The sequence below is a fragment of the Coregonus clupeaformis genome, chromosome 21 (assembly GCF_020615455.1).
Source record: "Coregonus clupeaformis isolate EN_2021a chromosome 21, ASM2061545v1, whole genome shotgun sequence".
Lineage (NCBI taxonomy): Eukaryota > Metazoa > Chordata > Actinopteri > Salmoniformes > Salmonidae > Coregonus > Coregonus clupeaformis.
In genome coordinates, this window is record NC_059212.1 from 15,014,145 (window position 1) to 15,033,671 (window position 19,527).

At 41.1% G+C, this 19,527-nt stretch overlaps 2 protein-coding genes and 5 non-coding genes across 8 annotated transcripts; 1 reads left to right on the top strand and 6 right to left on the bottom strand.

The window, feature by feature from the left end:
* Window positions 1-3,076: 3,076 nt before the first annotated feature.
* Window positions 3,077-10,573, bottom strand: LOC121534982 (eukaryotic initiation factor 4A-II). 2 transcript variants are annotated; one of them, XM_041841628.2, is made up of 11 exons: window positions 10,482-10,573; window positions 9,536-9,596; window positions 9,083-9,215; window positions 8,756-8,895; window positions 8,181-8,349; window positions 7,934-8,043; window positions 5,018-5,161; window positions 4,532-4,669; window positions 4,297-4,386; window positions 3,920-3,999; window positions 3,077-3,813 (listed from the first exon to the last, which is right to left on the bottom strand). In XM_041841628.2, exons 1-11 carry the CDS (start codon window positions 10,529-10,531, stop codon window positions 3,669-3,671), a joined length of 1,260 nt encoding a protein of 419 aa, XP_041697562.1. In that variant the 5' UTR covers window positions 10,532-10,573; the 3' UTR covers window positions 3,077-3,668. The 2 variants fall into 2 exon arrangements, with proteins under 2 accessions (XP_041697562.1, XP_041697561.1); XM_041841627.2 differs by having other exon boundaries at window positions 7,934-8,063; window positions 8,165-8,349.
* LOC121535830 lies at window positions 4,754-4,934 on the bottom strand. Its single transcript, XR_005994799.1, has one exon. It is a non-coding gene; the product is annotated as a small nucleolar RNA SNORA81 (small nucleolar RNA).
* On the bottom strand, window positions 5,234-5,380 carry LOC121535831. Its single transcript, XR_005994800.1, has one exon. It is a non-coding gene; the product is annotated as a small nucleolar RNA SNORA81 (small nucleolar RNA).
* LOC121535835 lies at window positions 8,428-8,498 on the bottom strand. Its single transcript, XR_005994803.1, has one exon. It is a non-coding gene; the product is annotated as a small nucleolar RNA SNORD2 (small nucleolar RNA).
* On the bottom strand, window positions 8,956-9,025 carry LOC121535836. The gene has a single exon (XR_005994804.1). It is a non-coding gene; the product is annotated as a small nucleolar RNA SNORD2 (small nucleolar RNA).
* LOC121535834 lies at window positions 9,298-9,368 on the bottom strand. The gene has a single exon (XR_005994802.1). It is a non-coding gene; the product is annotated as a small nucleolar RNA SNORD2 (small nucleolar RNA).
* A 4,134-nt stretch (window positions 10,574-14,707) lies between the features above and the next one.
* LOC121534988 (DCN1-like protein 1) lies at window positions 14,708-18,387 on the top strand. Its single transcript, XM_041841637.2, has 7 exons — window positions 14,708-15,007; window positions 15,963-16,176; window positions 16,449-16,617; window positions 16,865-16,995; window positions 17,099-17,181; window positions 17,352-17,448; window positions 17,738-18,387. The coding sequence occupies exons 1-7, from the start codon at window positions 15,005-15,007 to the stop codon at window positions 17,812-17,814; spliced, it is 774 nt and encodes a 257-aa protein (XP_041697571.2). The 5' UTR covers window positions 14,708-15,004; the 3' UTR covers window positions 17,815-18,387.
* The last annotated feature ends 1,140 nt before the right edge of the window (window positions 18,388-19,527 follow it).

The window sequence follows — 19,527 nt, forward strand, 5'->3', positions numbered from 1 at the left end:
CCACTCTGAGTGTAGCACAGCCCACCACGGGTGTGTAGCTGAGCATACACATGAGGCAGGGGTGAATAAGGGAACAAGGCAGACATCTTTGATGAGCCGCCATTGTTATACCTCGTAAAAACCTCACACCACAGACTCCTAGGAGTGTTGTGGTACAGGTTTCACATAGTAGCCTGTGTACACAGCCAGTTCCTGGAATGATGACGCAATCATCTTCAGCCACCCTCTAGTGAAACGTGTCCTATTAGGAACGCGGCGGCTTAGGCCAAAGCCTAGAGACACGCCTCCTCAAGATAACATTGGAGCATTATTACTGTCTGAGGGTTCAGTGCAGTGTTTGCTCATGTTTTTGTATACTCCTTTATCCATCAATCCCCGGATTGAATGTGGTGAATTGCTGAATGCACAAGTTATGATAGCACCTTGGGTTATATAACTGTTGTGTCTGTGATGGAGAGGACATCATATTGTTCCCTCTGCCCACTAGTCTCTGGTTAGCCTTAGACTGAGTGAGGCGGATTTACTGATAACATGGTCTCTAGGGCGACACCTTGTGACGCCTCACTGTGAGATCAGTTGTGTGGGAATATGGAGATACAAAGTGTCTGAGGGATCAGTGTGGTTTCCTGTCCTTTTATCTGCCCGCTAGCCTTTGGATTATTCCTTAGGCTGCGGCGGTTTTACTGACAATTGGGGGGGCGACACATTGTGTCGCATCACTGTTGAGCGTCATTTATTAAAGGAATATTAGAGCGGTAACTGTCTGCTTGTGCAGTTCAGTTGAGCTCAAGTATTACGTTCCTGGCCACTAGTCTTTGGTTTCCTTAGACTAGGGGCGGCGGGATACTGAAGGCACAGTGTACAGCAACACTTTGTGTTGCGACAATGTAGTACCAGTAGTTAAAGGGATATTTGAGCATTAACTGTCTGCTTTGTTCAGTTCAGTTTTTAGCTCATGTCCTCAATTCTGGATATGTCTTTTAACTCTCCGGTTCAGTTTGTACTCAGCGTAGCTGATGGGAGGACTTGAACTAGGATAAAATAATGCAGGACTGAAGGGACGGGTCTCCATCAGGTCCGCTCTTTTCTAGGAGGGAGACAAATGTGACATGACTCCTGACTGATATTTTCAGTACAGTAGAAGGCATGTTGTTGATCTTCCCACCAGTGTATAACATAATTTCACCGGAGGCTGATTGAGGGGAAGCATCCCATTATATAGGGACACCTGTACTCCTATTGGCTGCAGGTGTGTGCATAATTTTTTCTCAGGCTATTCGCTGCCTAGGCAGCGGGGTAAACCAATAGGAGCAGAGCTCCCCTATGGGGCTCCGCTCCACTCATAGAACTGGAGTTACAACTCCGGTAACTATCGTTCTCTACAATATATGCTGGCTTTGATCCACTAGGTGGCGATATTGAGTTACTGAGAAAGGCCTCAGTCCTGTATGGTGCTGCAGAAGATGCCGATGTGACATGAACATGGAAAACATTTTTTAAACTAAAGGTGTTTTCACATATAGTCCTCTTTAAAGTGAACTGGGGTAAAAAAACTAAATAAAATAAAAACGAAATACCTCAGTTCTCTTTGTATTCACACTGTCCTTGACTTTGAATGAGGAATCAACTGTTTTGCCAGTTCACTTCACCTATTTTGTGGACCGAATCCTCTTCGCATTCACACTGCTATGTTTAGAAAGGAACTAAGATATTTTTCCAACATGCACTCTGGGTTTTTACAAAGTGCAGGACAAGACATTCAATCAGAATGTGTTATCAGACAGCTAGATATACCTACTTACATTTAGAAAGCTAATAGATTGCATTTAACTAAAATGAGACAAATTGTAATCAGAAGATACTATTAACATGTACATTTTATTGCTAACAGAATAAATAGCAATAGAATAACTGCAGAATAAATAATGCTGTAATTGAAAATTGTACACCCACGGTAGGCTACTGCCCCTTTAAGAGTTGGGACAAGCATGCATTTGCAGGCAAGCTGCAGAAGGAGCAGGCTACTACTCCCCATCTTTTATCAGTGCAATTTTGACAGCGAACTAGCTGAAAAAGTTTGAGAAGGTTTATCTAATGTTCCCTCGTTAGATTTGAGCTCATCTCGCTCTGGCTAGCATTAGTTGTTGATGTGCATAGACAATGAGCCTCCCTTTTACATTTTAGTCATTTAGCAGACGCTCTTATCCAGAGCGACATAGTGAATGCATACATTTTTCATACTGGCCCCCCGTGAGAATCGAACCCACAACCCTGGCGTTGCAAGTGCCATGCTCTACCAACTGAGCTATTGTGAAGTTCCCAAATGTAAGAGGACTGATATTTACATATTTGCAGAAATCTGTTGTGTATTTTATGGCTAAATTCACTACTGCCAGTAAAACACAGTCCAGTTCAAGGTAAATGGCAGGCCCATGTGGCAAATGGCTTATTTGCATATAGGCCTACTGTAGCTCTGATTGGCGATGGTGCACCGCAGACCCAGGTCCTGGACAGATGTTTTTATTTGGTTTTATTTACTGCAGTGTCCATTAATTGTCCAGACACATGGCCACTTTCCCACTCTATACTGCTATAGAATGTTCACAAATGCCTTACATTGTTCCCAAACATTCTATGAATGTATGAAAACATGAAAGTGACCAAAAGTTCTCCCTTGTCAAAAAATGTACCCCCCAAAAAAAGTCATTCTTCCTGGGAGTGTATATGAACAGATTTTAAATATATTTCATGATGCTAAAATGCTGTCAGTTCCACTTTAAATCAACTGTTTGCTAGGGTAAAAGTGTGACAACACTAAAGCCTCCCTCCCTGATTGTAGCCCTGAACCAGCTCACCTGATTAAATCTAAACAAAGGCTGGATATTAGTTGACAAGCTAAATCAGGTGTGCTAGCTCTGGTATAGACAAATGCTTGAAACGGCTTGAGGTCCCCAGGGAGGTTTGAGAACCACTGGTCTAGACGGCTCAAAGAACATGCCGCTGTGTCAAAGCCTCCTTAACAAAAGTAGGTAATTCACCAACTATTTAAAATATTCATAAATTACAATGCATGGTATCATTTAGTACAGCAAGTTTGGTTTTATTAAGACATTCAGTTTCAGGGAAAATAGCTACACGCTCAAAACGTTGAGTTCAGGAAAACTAAGAGGTAAAACTGCATGCAAGCAAAATATGGTCAAACAAAGGACTTTAGACAGTGATAAAATTTGGTACACGTAAATGAACACATTGAATAAAATATAAAGGCGAGTTAAATCTATAACATAAATGGTGCAGACTCGCAACTACACCAAACATATGTTAGCATAACATAATTGGCAGACTTAATACAGCACTTATACCGTTTTGTCCACAAGAAGATCACTAAACGCTGAAGAACATCCACTACACAAACCTTAATAGAACACTGAAATAAACTGATAAGAACCATAACGTTAACTGTCGCCAAGGATTTTGTAGCTCCAACAAACTCTAAAAGGTTAGAATCTACAACTGTCCACGAGAGACCATCGATGTCGCCTTATCCTACAAATATCGGGAGTCTGATTCAGGCATAGCAATGAGAGAAGTTTGCCTCGAATAATAATGTAAGCACAATGCAAGTGTACGACCGCTAGCACCGCGCTAAAAAATCTCAACCCACTGGTTCAAATCAGGTCAGCCACATTCAAAGGCATCTCGTCAACTGTCGTATTGTAAAACGTCTCGATGTCCCGAAGGATACGCTTGTCCTCTTCGGTCACAAAGTTTATAGCCACGCCTTTTCTGCCAAAACGGCCACCGCGACCAATTCTGTAGAAATGAGGGGGGAACAAAATGTCAGGTCCAGGCGCAAACTTTACAATTACATTAAAGATTCAGTCATAACACAAGTCATCCATTTCATCAGATTACATACCGGTGAATATAATTCTCTCGGTTTGTAGGAAGGTCATAGTTTATGACCAGGGAAACCTGCTGCACATCAATTCCTCGAGCCTGAATATCAAAAAGAACAATAGTTCAAAGCAAGCAAAGTTGAGGCACCAACATGAATATCTAAAGCAAATTTGATTTTTTTTAAATGTAGTCTGACATTAAGTAACAGATTCCTACAGCGAGAGAAATCCGTGGTGGAGAACAGACCTTTCATCTCCCAAAAGGTATTACTGCTAAGCCATACAAAGGGCCATCGCTGAGAAAAACCTTTTGGGTTGCATTTTGGGATAACACAATATCATGCACACATGTTAAGTCATCACTAATGACAGTGGGTAGATCAGAGTGTAGACTCACCAGTAAGTCAGTAGTGATGAGCACTCTGCTGGAGCCAGACCTGAACTCCCTCATGATCACATCCCTTTCTTTCTGGTCCATGTCTCCATGCTAGAAATATATATAGATATATATGTATTTAAACAAAACAAAAACGTGTTCATTCAACATGAACTTTCTAATACAACTTTATGTCCAATATGACAGCATTTGAGCTCCATTATAATTCTGGTAGCAATGTTTCTGGTGGTCTTACCAGAGCAGAGACAGTAAAGTCCCTTGCGTGCATCTTCTCGGTCAGCCAGTCGACCTTCCTCCTGGTGTTGAGGAAGATGACTGCCTGAGTGATTGTCAGAGTCTCGTACAGGTCGCACAGCGTGTCCAACTTCCACTCCTGGAAGAAACAGGAAGGGTACTGAGCAGGCCTGGCTAGCCTTATGACAAAATATTTCTAAATGGAACATTATACATTCAGAGATATTGTAGCACAGAATCTTGAGACATAGGACCCCGGACATTAAGAAAGCGGTCCACCCTAGCCTCATTTGCGACACTGCCTTCACTTTTCTTCCTTGGTGTACCCATGCTCACATGCCTGCAAGGGCCAAGCCCAGAGGCTTCACCCCCACAATTATAGCAGGGTGCTTTAAAAGGGAAACGCTAGATCCTTGGTTGGACTACTGGAACTCAACATTTGCAACTGGATAAATATGGAGCCATGGCGTTGGTGAACACTACCCACCTCTCGCTCTACATTGATGTAGAACTGCTTGATACCCTCCAGGGTAAGCTCCTCCTTCTTCACCAGGATGCGAATGGGCTCTCGCATGAACTTCTTGGTCACCTCCAGGACATCCGCTGGCATGGTGGCAGAGAGGAGGACCACCTGTGGAGATACCGGAGAAACTCATTACTCTGTGAACTGGAGAAATGCGCCTGTCATACAAAGTTGCTGATTAATTGTTGCACTGGGCCTCGAGACAGACGACAACGAACATTAAGAGGTTCGACCACGACTCATACCCACGCAATACTCTGCTAGCATTACTGCTTAAACCAAGCTAACCTGGCATCTGCAATTTTAGCAGTTATTTCATGTGGAAGTGGGGTGACTAGGGAAAACAACCATGTGATTGCCTTCTGACTACAAGGTTACAGGTTCAACTCCTATTCTCTTCAGCAAAGCACTAGCATGCAATCTGAAAATGTATTCATATGCATGAGTAAAATTGTGCAAGTATATACACAGAACTATACAAAACAATTAAAGATATTCCCGAGTTATACTGAACAAAAATATAAAAACATGTAAAGTGTTGGTCCCATGTTTCATGAGCTGAAATAAAAGATCCCAGAAAATGTCCATACACACAAAAAGCTTTTCTAAAATGTTGTGCACAAATTTGTTTACATCCCTGTTAGTGAGCATTTCTTCTTTGCCAAGATAATCCATCCACCTCACAGGTGTGGCATATCAAGGTGATTAAACAGCATGACCATTACAGATGCACCATGTGCTGGAGACAATAAAAGGCCACTAAAATGTGCAGTTTTGCCACAAAGCTCTCAAGTTGAGGGAGTGTGCAATTGGCATGCTGACTGCAGGAATGTCCACTAGAGCTGTTGCCAGAGATTTTAATTTCTCTACCATAAGCCGCGTCCAACATAGTTTTAGAGAATTTGGCAGCACATCCAACCGGCCTCACAACCACACCAGCCCAGGACCTCCACATCCAGCTTCTTCACCTGCGGGATTGTCTGAGACAGCTGATGAAACTGAAGAGTATTTGTCTAATAAAGCCCTTGTGGGGGAAAACTCATTGTGATAGGCTGGGCCTGGCTCCCCAGTGGGTGGGTCTGGCTAGTAAGTGGCTGGGCCTGGCTCCCCAGTGGGTGGGTCTGGCTAGTAAGTGGCTGGGCCTGGCTCCCCAGTGGGTGGGTCTGGCTAGTAAGTGGCTGGGCCTGGCTCCCCAGTGGGTGGGCCCATGGCTGCACCCCTGCCCAGTCGTGAAATTAATAGATTAGGGCCTAATGAATTTTTCAATTGACTTACTTCCTTACATGAACTGTAACATTGTTGAAATTGTTGTGTTCATACAAGGGAATCAGTCAATTGAAATAAATTAGGCCTCAATCTATGGATTTCACATGACTGGGAACACAGATATGCATCTGTTGGTCACAGTTAGCTTTTTTTTTTTTTTGTCAGGGGTGCGAATCAAAAAACAGTATCTGGTGTGAATACCATTTGCCTCATGCAGTGCAACACATCTCCGTCTCAGAGTTGATCAGGCTGTTTAGTTTTATTTACACAAAGTGAGATTTGAATTTTTAAAAAAAACTTTGAAACAGGGTGCAGGTGATGTAAGCCCAAGGGCTTATATGAAAACACCATAAAGCAATATACAATACATAAGTACAAAAATAAATTGTTATAACAGAAAACCCAATTATAAACACAGAAATGAATTAATCCTTTGCATAGAGTTGATCAGGCGGTTGATTGTTGCCTGTGGAATGTTGTCCCACTCCTCTTCAATAGCTGTGGAACATGCTGTCGTACACGTTGAGCCAGAGCATCCCTATATGCTCGATGGGTGACATGTCTGGTGAGTATGCAGGCCATGGAAGAACTGGGACATTGAGCTTCCAGGAATTGTGTACAGATCCTTGCGACATGGGGCTGTGCATTATGCTGAAACATGAGGTGATGGCGGCGGATGAATGGCACAACAATGGGCCTCAGGATCTCGTCACGGTATCTCTTCATTCAAATTGCCATCAATAAAATGCAATTGTGTTCGTTGTCCGTAGCTTATGCCTGCCCATACCATAACCCCACCATGAGGCACTGTTCACAACGCTGACATCAGCAAACCACTCGTCTGCTCAGTAGCGTTGAAAACAAATCTGTGAAGAGCACACTACCCCAGCGTGCCAGTGGCCATCGAAGGTGAGCATTTTCCCATCGAAGTCGGTTACGACACTAAACTGCAGTCAGGTCAAGACCCTAGTCAGGACGACGATCATGCAGATGAGCTTCCCTGAGACTGACAGTTTGTGCAGAAATTATCCAGTTGTGCAAACCCAGTTTCATTAGCTGTCCGGGTGGCGGTCTCAGATGATCCCGCAGGTGAAGAAGCTGGATGTTGAGGTCCTGGCCTGGCGTGGCTACATGTGGTCTATGGTTGTGAGGCCAGTTGGACATGCTGCGAAATTCTCTAAAACTACAAAAATGAAAATGAACTTCTCTGCCAACAGCTCTGGTGGGCATTCCTGCAGTCAGCATGCCAACTGGACACTCCCTTGAAACATCTGTGGCATTGTGTTGTGTGACAAAACGGCATATTTTAGAGTGGCCTTTTGTCCCTAGCACAAGGTGCACCTGTGTAATCATGCTGTATAATCAGCTTCTTGATAAGTCACAACTGTCAGGTGGATGGATCATCTTGGCAAAGTTGAAATGCTAACTAACAGGGATGTAAACACATTTGTGCACAACATTTGAGAAATAAGCTTTCAGGTAGGTATGTACATTTTTCTGGGATCTTTTATTTCAGCTCATTAAACATGGGACCAAAACTTTACATGTTGCGTTTATTTTTGTTCAGTATAGAATAAATAGTTTTATTTAATAATTTATAAAAAAGAGACCTACTTGGATGTTTGTGCTCAGTTTCTGAAAGATCTCATAGATCTGATCCTTAAAACCTCGACTCAGCATCTCATCAGCTTCGTCCAGGACAAACATCTTGATGCATTTCGGAGCTACAATGAAGTAGACAAGACTGCAACTTAGCACATGTATTGTGATCAACAAGCTAGGAAGGCCTCTAAAGAATGCCAATGGACAAGAGAGAAATGAGTTGGTCAGATGGCAGATACTTACACTGATGAGTACTTACACAGGTATCTCCTGTTAAGCATGTCAAACACCCGGCCTGGAGTCCCCACCACTATGTGGGGGGCCTCGGCCGTCAACTTCTGCATCTCGTTGCGGACGTTGGTGCCCCCAATGCAGGCATGGCAGGCAGCCCCCATGTAGTCCCCCAGAGCCAGAATCACCTTCTGGATCTGAAATGGGTAAAACAATATGTTTCATGGTGATTTGCGCTTGGCATCAATGTATTAAACTAGACTGGAGGGTTTCTTGAGTGATCAGCATAAAAAGTTGTCACCATTATCAGGTCTGTCCCGAAAGATGAAATGACATCATTTCACTCAACCCTCATTACAGAAGGGAACTGAAATCCCCTATAAACAAGTGGTAGGCAAGTAGTCAGGTCAACTTTCAGAGCAATGCAGTCATGGACAGAGACTACACCGATCCTAAGAGATCTGTCACCTCCTTTAATCCAATTAGTTGATTTTGCATGAAGGAAGGAAGTGGGGAAAATATAAATACCTTTTTGGTTTGAGACTTAATATGCCGCCTTGGTCTGATACACTTAAGTTTATCCTGACCTCAGGTACAGCATACCTGCTGAGCCAGCTCCCTGGTGGGGGCCAGTACCAAAGCCTGGGTCTCTTTCTGCTCCATGTCCAGTTGCTGCAAAATAGAGATGGCAAACGTGGCAGTCTTGCCAGTGCCTGACTGGGCTTGGGCAATGACATCAAAGCCTGGGGGGTGGGAGCAAAGGGGTTTCATGATCAGAATGCAAATTAAGTCCTCATTCACTTGAGTGATCATTAACACTCAAAAGTAGTTCTCCATTGCAGTCCCAAAAGATGGTATACCATCATTTCACTCAATGAGAGGATGTTCAACTTTCATTTATTGGTATAAACAAACCATTGATTTACATACCTTTGATACACGGAATGATTGCCCTCTGTTGAATGGCCGATGGCTTCTCAAAACCATACGCATAAATACCCCTAAGGAGTGTCTCCTTCAGGGCCATATCATCGAAGTTGTCAGTAATCTCGTTCCAGTTGCTCTGCACAATAACATGAGTATTTAGTTCAGTGTACAAATTGTTACGATGACAGTGAGTCAACTGCAGGCCTACGCTTGAGGTTGAGTGATCAGTATAGAAAGGTGTCACCATTATCAGGTCTGTCCCGAAAGATGAAATGCCATCATTTCACTCAAACCTTGTTACAGAAGGGAACTGAAATCCCCTATAACAAGTTATGTGCAAGGAGTCGGGTAAACTTTCAAACCAATGCAGTCATGGATAGATTACCCTAATCCTCAGATCCATAATTTATTTTACCCAAATTAATTGATTTCGCTAGGAGAGAGTTAAGACCATACCTCGATGACACCATCAGGCTCCATCCCCTCTGGCCCTGCATCATGCTCACGATCTCTTGAGCTATAGGTGAAAATAAGGAGCAGCATCAGACATACTGAGCAACCAAAACATTCAGATTAATTTCAATATGGTTATTGGGAGAGGGTTGGTGAAGCAATTACAGGAAAATCCTCATCAGCCAAGTGGGAAGTTTGACATGTAAGTGTGAGGAGTAAAATACAAAAAATATATAGAAATTACATTTAGCTAGTGTTGCTTATTGAGTGAGACCTGTGGTGTCCCAACTTCACCGACTTGGTTGGTTTGTCTCGCACTTGTCCACATCCCAAATGGAGCACCATTTTTTAAGCTAACTAATCTCCGTTGGAGCTGATAAACCGATGAAATTCAAAAAATTTAGCTAATATTAATTTTAAAAAATTCCCCCTCTAATCCTGCTGCCAACTCAGTCAGTGCGTGGCAACGTTAGTAAGCTGACTAGCTAGTTAACCAAAGTTAGCAACCTAGATAACTAATTTAGCCGAACTAGCTGGAACCAAAGCCATCATTGCGCTAGTCTGGCTGAAACTTAGTTCAACCAAGGCTGGAACTAGGCCGTGGATGACACCATCTGACATTATCTAATTGGTTTTGTGTAAAATGACAAGCCTACAGTTAGTAAATGTGTAAATTGTGTCTAGGTAACCAAATTGTATATTTTACTGCATATTCTTTGCATCAGCTAAATATGAGGCAGACGTGACCTAGCATCTTGACAGAGAACTAACATGGATAGCTAACGTTAACTAACATTAAGCTAGCAAGCTAATGCCAATGGGGTCCGGCGTTGTAAGCCACCTAGCTAGCTAGTTTCCTACGAATAGCTACAAGATGCATGGAAAATGCAGGTCTATAAATAATGTAATACATGTCATTTTAATGTGACGCCATGAAACAAGGCTTTACCTGTTGTAATCAGGAGAATCGCTAGACATGATCCACTCAAACTTCAACATGCGACTGGAAAAGATCTACGGAGAGGAGGACAAGCGATTTTATATGGCCGGACTATTTTCACTGATATGTCAACAGTAAATCTGGTAATTTTTCGGGACAGACAAGACATTCTCCACACAAAGACAATCTTTTTAATAGACAAATATTTATGTTTTATGTGTTAATACTGTGAAGCTGCGTTCTATAAAGCGAAAACAACAAAAATGTAGACTATTTTATAGCGGAAGGATATTGCAGCACAAGTTGCAGGTATTTGGGTTGCTACGGAGTCCTCATCATGTCAAAATTCATGGCATGCTAAATTCTATGGGAAATTTACTCTTTGCCAAGACAACATATCAACTTTATGAAATAATTTCTGACCTCACACAGTCTCTGTTTCTCATTTCTCATGTCATGTGTAGTAACGCCCTGTTTTACCACTCATACATTTGGAATGGTTTGGATTATTTTCTAACTAAATATATAGCATTCCCAGCCCAGGCCCATGGAAAAAACGTATACATGTTTTTGTTGTGTAAAGTAAACCATTCAATCCAGTGAATTCCCTCCCAGAAATGTACGCCACTATCAATCTCACAACTAAAACCCCAACTACAAAGTATTGCATTTGATAGCTAAATACAGTATTTCACTTGTGTAAAACCTGCAGGTGCAAACCCAGCTAAAAATTATAGGGAGAACGTTTTTGTAATGTTCACCTGTTTAATTGTCCAGTTTTCCATTAGTTAGGGGAACATTCTATCTGTCAGCAACATAAAAAATTAAATAAAATGTTTTGGTGTTAATGTTAGGAGAACATTGCCTTAATGTCTAGCAGAACTTGGTTACAATGTTCTCCGAATACACAACAAATGTTATGGGGCGTTTCAAGAACATTTTGGGTTTTATTTTGTTAAGACACTCATCTTTCTATCTGTAAAATACTAAAGATTTTTGGTGCATTTTTCCAAAGAAACTATTATCTAGAATAAAAAATTTACAACATATCAACAATTCCCGCTAAGGATAACCACACAAAATGTGGTGATAGCAGGTGCTTCTGGAGCTGAGAATAATGAGCTGGTGTGTGGGAAGAGTCTGACTTTCGGGGAAATGGCAGTTAAAGACAAGTACACTGAATTTAGACTACCAAACAACAAACGCCTATTTAGACCCAATCACCATCTCTTCAAAATAAGTTATTAAATATAGGCCTAGTCCAGTTTGTAACACTCTCTATGAAATGGCCTTTTAAATTATGTGTAATTTAATGTAGTGAGCTTTGAAATGATTGATGTACAGTGCCTTCAAAAAGTATTCATACCCCTTGACTTATTCCACATTTTGTTGTGTTACAGCCTGAATTAAAAATGGATTAAAACATTTTTTCTTCTTCTCATCTACACACAATACCCCATAATTTACATTTTAGTCATTTGGCAGACGCTCTTATCCAGAGCGACTTACAGTTAGTGAATACATTTTTTTATTTTTTTATTTTTTATACTGGCCCCCCGTGGGAATCGAACCCACAACCCTGGCATTGCAAACGCCATGCTCTATCAACTGAGCTACATCCCTGCCGGCCATTCCCTCCCCTACCCTGGACGACGCTGGGCCAATTGTGCGCCGCCCATGAGTCTCCTGGTCGCGGCCGGCTGCGACAGAGCCTGGATTCGAACCAGGATCTCTAGTGGCACAGTTAGCACTGCGATGCATAATGCATAATGCATAATGACAAAGTGAAAAGAAAGTGCAATTTTATGTATTGAAAATGAAATACAGAAATCTCTCATTTCATTTCTCATATGAAGACTTTTCCTACAAACCCAAAACTTTGATGGAGAAATGTGCTAGTGATTAAAATGTTGTGACAACTAATAAAATAATACAATTATAAACCATTGCATGGCAGTCGTATGTTTTTCAATACAATTATTAGAAAACATCTCTACAGTGCCTTTAGAAAGTATTCATACCCCTTGACTTATTCCAGATTTTGTTGTGTTACAGCCTGAATTCAAACTCGATTAAATTGATTCTACACACACACGATTTCTGAAATGTTAGAAATGTATTGTAAAATTAAATACAGAAATATCCAATTTACATAAGTATTCACACCACTGAGTCAATACTTTGTAGAAGTCTCTAAGAGCTTTTCCACACTTGGATTGTGCAACATTTGCCCATGTATTATTTTCAAAATTCTTCAAGCTCTGTCAAATTGGTTGTTGATTATTGCTAGACAACCATTTGAAGGTCTTGCCATAGATTTTCAAGTAGATTTTAAGTCAAAACTGTAACTCGGCCACTCAGGAACATTCACTGTCTACTTGGTAAGCAACTCCAGTGTAGATTTGGCCTTGTGTTTTAGGTAATTGTCCTGCTGAAAGGCGAATTCATCTCCCAGTGTCTGGTGGAAAGCAGACTGCACCAGGTTTTCCTCTAAGATTTTGCCTGTTCTTAGCTCCATACCGTTTCTTTTTTATTCTAAAAAACTCCCAAGTCCTTAACGATTACAAGCATGCCCATAACATGATGCAGCCACCACTATGCTTGAAAATATGGAGAGTGGTACTCAGTAATGTCTAGTATTGGATTTTCCCCAAATATAACACTTTGTATTCAGGACAAAAAGCTAATTGCACTGGCACATTTTTTTTGCAGTATTACTAGTGCCTTGTTGCAAACAGGATGCATGTTTTGGAATATTTTTATTCTGTACAGGCTTCCTTCTTTTCACTCTGTCAATTACGTTAGCATTGTGGAGTAACTACAATGTTGTTGATCCAGCCTCAGTTTTCTCCTATCACAGCCATTAAACTATGTAACTGTGTTAAAGTTACCATTGGCCTCATGGTGAAATCCCTGAGCGGTTTCCTTCCTCTCCGGCAACTGAGTTAGGAAGGACGCCTGTCTCTTTGTAGTGACTGGGTGTATTGATACACCATCCAAAGTGTAATTAATAACTTCACCATGCTCAAAGGGATATTGAATGTCTTTTTTTTCCCCCATCTGCAAGGTATTGGAAAACATCCCTGGTCTTTGTGGTTGAATCTGTGTTTGAAATTCACTGCTCGACTGAGGGACCTTTCAGATAATCGTATGTGTGAGGTACAGAGATGAGGTAGTCATTCAAAGATCATGTTAAACCCTATTATTGCACACAAAGTGTGACTTGTTATGCACATTTTTACTCCTGAACTGATTTAGGCTTGCCATAACAAGGATTTTGAATACTCAAGACATTTCAGCTTTTCATTTTTTATTAATTTGTAAACATAATTCCACTTTGACATTATGGGGTATTGAGTGTAGGCCAGTAACAAAACATCTCAATTTAATCAATAAAAAAATTCAGGCTGTAACATAACAATATGTGGAAAAAGGTCAATGGGGTGTGAATACTTTCTGAAGGTACTGCATGTCCATTTTAAAGTGGTTAAAAATTCATCAAAATGTATGACGGTAGTATGATAAACTAAAGAAAATATACAGTTTCATCAAGTTTTGGAAATTGTTATGTTTACTTTTTGAAAATACTAATATTAATGGACCGAAATACCAAAATTGATAGGTAAATGCAAAAATGTATTTTCAGCCAGTGGTGCTTGGCCTTTAGGGCCGCACAATGAGCAGCAACCCTGCTTGGGGTGTAAACCTACTCCTGAGTAGAATGGTCCCCCATTTAACTGCGACACAACATACAGAAAATGGTGTACAGTCCAATAAATGATAAAATTACACACACAAAACATGTGTTGATCATTTAGGTTTAACAAAAAATCCGACAAAAAATCACACATCTTATAGAAATACTTTTAATCATTATTTGTATGTAGTGTCAAATATATCGATAATTGTGCACATTTTACATAATAATTCATTTACAAAGTTAACAGGACGGGACTCTTTCTAAGAAAAAACTATTTCTTAGGGTGCATTCGTGAATTCCCTCTGGCTATCTACTCCGATTTCAGAGCACTCTCGTCTGAGTGTGCCAGAGCGCAGAATAACTGATGAATTTACGAACGCTCAACACCGGTTGAATATGACCGGTGGTGTTAGAAAACGTTGGCAAAAAAAAAACATTATTAAAACGTTGCCAGCAGCACAGTTACAGGCGAGTTAAGTATGCTAAGGCGAGTAAATTGGTCAGAGTGAGGTCTTCTCTCATTTGTGTCTGGAAATTGCAAGCTAGCTAGCCAACTTTAGCCAAATTAGCTTGGGTTATTGACTGCCGTTGTGAGGTCAGAACGCTCGTTCAGTGTACGCTCCGAGAGCCGAAACGCTCTGAATTTACGAACGGATAATCTGACAACGCTCTGAATATATGAACGCCCAGAGCGCACTCAGGCACTCCAAAGTGAATTTACGAACACACCATTATTCTGAAGGAGTCCAAAAATCCGTGACCCGGAAGAGTTTAGCTAATTATTCTTGCCTGCTTCACAGCGGTGGGAAACGGGAGTTGGGCAATTACAAACATGGTGAGGAACATGTTCTGTTTATTTCGTTTTTGGTGTCTATTTGTAGTTATCCCCTCCATAGTTGATCAAATCAACACTATAAACACTGAATTTAAACAAACTTGCGTAAACGGTTATCTGTTACCTTTGTTTTTCATCCTAAACACTGCTAACGTTAGCTAGCTGTTACTGTTAGCTAGCTAGTTTTTTAGCAACTCGACTGGATTTCGGTTCATTGTCATTGAACAACCTAGCGTGTCAATAATGCAGCATAGCTAGGTTGTCAGACAGCTATAGTCAACAACATATTCTAGACAGTCAATTTAGCAGTGTAACCTTGCTAAAGAATCCAACCAATCTCAGCTAGCTTCTCGTTAAAATGAACATATATGCGCAGTCGCGGATCATAGCTTTGACTAGGCCTGTTTGTTTTGCCTTTAAACGCCTTGGCTAAGTAAAGTGCATACTGGATTAGGATGTGTGAATGCCACAATAACTTAATTGTTGTGCTCTGTATGTCATGGTAACACCTTTCTGCACCCAAACCTTGCATGCATAGTCGACTAAGCAGTTTTACGTTGTGTTGGGTAGATACCTAAAGGAAAGTCATTATTAGACAACTAAATAACTTTTCAAAACGACCTCCGTGGCTATAAGCAAGCTATTATAACATGCATTCAAGATTATGGTTATTGACAAGATACCATAAGAAGAAGTGTGCAATGGATGCATGTATTGTTAGGTTTGCAGACTGCTGCCAGGAATGGCATTTCTACCTAAGGCTATACTGTTTTGAAAGTTCTCACAATTCTGAGCCTGAGTAGAGCTATACTTCAGGTGTCATTTGGGAAATGCGCAGGAGTTAAAAGTAATGGTTTTAGTTTTGACAAAGCATTGTCAGAATAAAAGCTACAGGTTGTGCCTTTAACCTGCGTACTCTTTATTGTTTGTCCTGAAAATGTCTGTCTTTACCCAGAACAAGCTGAAGTCCTCACAGAAGGATAAAGTTCGACAGTTCATGATCTTCACACAATCGAATGAGAAGACTGCATTGACCTGTCTGTCACAGAATGACTGGAAACTAGATGTCGCCACAGACAACTTTTTCCAAAATCCAGACCTCTACCATTCAAATCTAAAAGGAGCGTTAGACAAGAAAAAGTTAGAACAGCTCTACAACAGATACAGAGGTAAGTGTCATCACTCAAGGTTGTCAAGGGTTTAAGACAGTAAAAACGACAGCAGTATTACTGACTGTAAAAAATAAAAACTGCTATATGCCATGCATGCTGTGGAAACGTACTTCACCAACTTTCACCACCAAAATCATATAAAATGGATATCATCAAAGAAAGACAGGCCAAATGGGTAAATTGTCTGTCAGTTTACCCATTTGTCAGTCAAGTAGCTCACAATGGCGAAAGTATTAATTGAACAACTTCCCCCCTTATCCTTTACTTAGACCCACAAGATGACAACAAGATCGGTATAGATGGCATCCAGCAGTTCTGTGATGACCTGGGCCTGGACCCGGCCAGTATTAGTGTGCTCCTCATTGCCTGGAAGTTCCGGGCAGCAACACAGTGCGAGTTCTCCAGACAGGAGTTCATGGACGGGATGGCAGAACAAGGGTGAGGACGGCCTTTGCAAGAGATAGGTTTGACTTTATTTCTGTGTCCAATTTGACTGACTCTAATTGACAACGTGTTTTTGTGTTAACTGGTTTCATCATGTAACTATAGAGGAAATTGTCATCCATCATCACAATCAGCCATTGAGTTGTGTAACAGAATGTAGGCTAAGCTCTTCTTTCTCCACATCAGGTAGGCTAACCCTTAAACTTGTAATTGGTGCTAAAGCTTATTTTGTTCTCCTCAGGTGTGACAGTATAGAGAAACTAAAAGCCCAACTACCAAAAATGGAGCAAGAGTTAAAGGACCAAGTGAAATTTAAGGACTTTTACCAGTTTACATTTAACTTTGCAAAGAATCCTGGCCAGAAAGGTTTGGGTAAGCAATCCATTTTGACTTTCCTGATCTATTTTCATAGTCTACTCTGCTCCTTGGACTTGGATTTCTCTCAGACATGTCCTCATTGTTGTGCATTTTCTAGACTTAGAAATGGCAATTGCGTATTGGAATTTAGTACTGGCTGGAAGATTCAAATTCCTGGACCTATGGAACACATTTTTAGTGGTAAGTTATATATTTTCACTTAATTGAATACACTTTATTGATCCCCAGAGGGGAAATTGGATGGTGGTTTTTCTTCAGTTGAAGGCTTCAATAAACATGTAGGATGATAAATGGAGGTTAGTTGTTTCTCTTGATGCTCATTTGGATGTTTTCCTCTACTTCCCCTGCAGGAGCACCATAAACGATCAATCCCTAAGGACACCTGGAACCTCTTGTTAGACTTCAGCACAATGATAACTGATGACATGTCCAATTATGACGAGGAAGGTTTGTGTTTGTTTTACTAGGGCTAAAAACTATAGCTACCCATTGCCTCAGGTCAGGTGCTTGACAATGGAATCAGTTGTCAATAGAACAACATGGAGCCAGCCCACTTGTTGCCTCTTCCAATAACCACTTGCTTAACCCTGCATCCTTTGTGCTTCCTTTAAGATAAAGCAAGTTTCATTTTAAGCATGAAACATTAGTGAGAATATTGCCTAGTCAATGTCCTACCTCATGGATCTAAAAGAGACATTTCATTGTTGTTCTGTCATGTTTGTCTCTTCCCTCCAAGGAGCATGGCCGGTCCTCATTGACGATTTTGTGGAGTTTGCGCGGCCGCACATCGGTACCAAAAGCACAGCTGTCTAGGTGCCTCCCAAACTCGGAACGTCGATACGTTTGTTTATACAAGAAACACACAACCAAGGCGGTGAAACGGAGCACAGGGAACTGCACTGAGCTGAGATCTATGTTGCCTTTTCCAACCCTCAGGACTGAGATGTTTTACACAAAGACTATATAAAAGGCATATCTCCTCGTCGGTCGTCTTGTGGGGGTTTGGCCTTTTATCTTTAGTATGGGGCTTTTTTGTGTCGGCTCGAGCCAACTGGAGAGGAGTCGCCATCCTGGACGTTACAGTTCCTGTCCCAGTGTTTAGTTGACGTGGTCGAGGTTCGTGTGAAGCAAACCAACACCCCGAAAAGACAAATACAATTGTATCGTATTCTAAACACAAGGGTCCCTGAGGGAATGTCGTTCTTTTAAATATGAAATAGAATTTTAATACTTTGTGCATTCCTGCTATGAATTTTGTTTTATGAGACATTTGTGTGACTGAGCAGTACAAAAACATTGATTGTAATTATTATTTTTTTGTTTTAAGCATAATGCTTTTCAATACACACATGTATAAGGTAATAAAATGTTTCAATTTGGTATCTCTTTAATGTGTCCAAGGCTCTGTGTGTTGATAATGATGATGCACACTTGTCTGTCATATTTCTGTCTGCAAGATCTAATACCCGAAAGCTGCATGTCATATGAATGGCATATGTTGAAAGGATATACTATTCTTCCAATTGTTAATTTTACTAGAGATATAATTGTTTCTCAATTAATAATGGTCTATGTTACGGTTCCCCAACTGGCGGTCTGCGGGCTGAATTTGGCCCTCGGGTGATAAAAAAAGAATATATATACATATTTGGGGGGATAAGACTGTAAAAACACCAGCAAATCAGCTCCAAGCGATGTTAATTTTTGAAATCTGTTACAAAATATTCCCACTCATAGAGAGATATGTGATTGTATACAAATAAATGTAAGCAAGGTTTGAAATGATGTTTTAGTCAAATATTAGAATGGCCCGCATTCCTGGGGGGTCATTTAACTATTATTTGATGTGGTTAGGCATGTTTTAGTTGGATATAAAATAGGCAGAGGAGAATAGGCAGGATGGTTTATTGTAAAATAGTAAATACATTATATATTTTGGTGTGCTTCCCCAAATTTTGTGGATAAACTCCACTGACTCGGGTTGCATTGCCAAGTAGTAGTGGTAGCAGAGTCATACACTCAGTGGCCAGTTTATTAGGTACACGCATCTAATAGTGGGTCGGACCCCCCTTTGCCTCCAGAATAACCGGAATTGTTCGGGGCATGGAAATTTGGCTCAATTGGTATCAAGGGACCTAACGTGTGGAAGGAAAACATTCCCCACACCACTACATCACCAGCCTGTACCGTTGACACCAGGCAGGATGCGGCCATGGACTCAACGCTTTTAATGCCAAATCCTGGTTCTGCCATCAGCATGACGCAACAGGAACAGGGATTAGTCGGACTAGGCTATGTTTTTCCACCTCCTCAATTTCCACTAGTGTTGGTGATCACGTGCCCACTGGAGCCGCTTCTTGTTTTTAGCCGATAGGAGTGGAACCGGATGTGGTCGTCTGCTGCAATAGCCCATCTGTGACAAGGGCCGACAGATTGTGCGTTCTGAGATGACGTTCTGCACACTGGCTTCCCCAAACAGGCTTCCCCAAACAATTATTTATCTTTCGTCTCTGTGTTTCATAATTT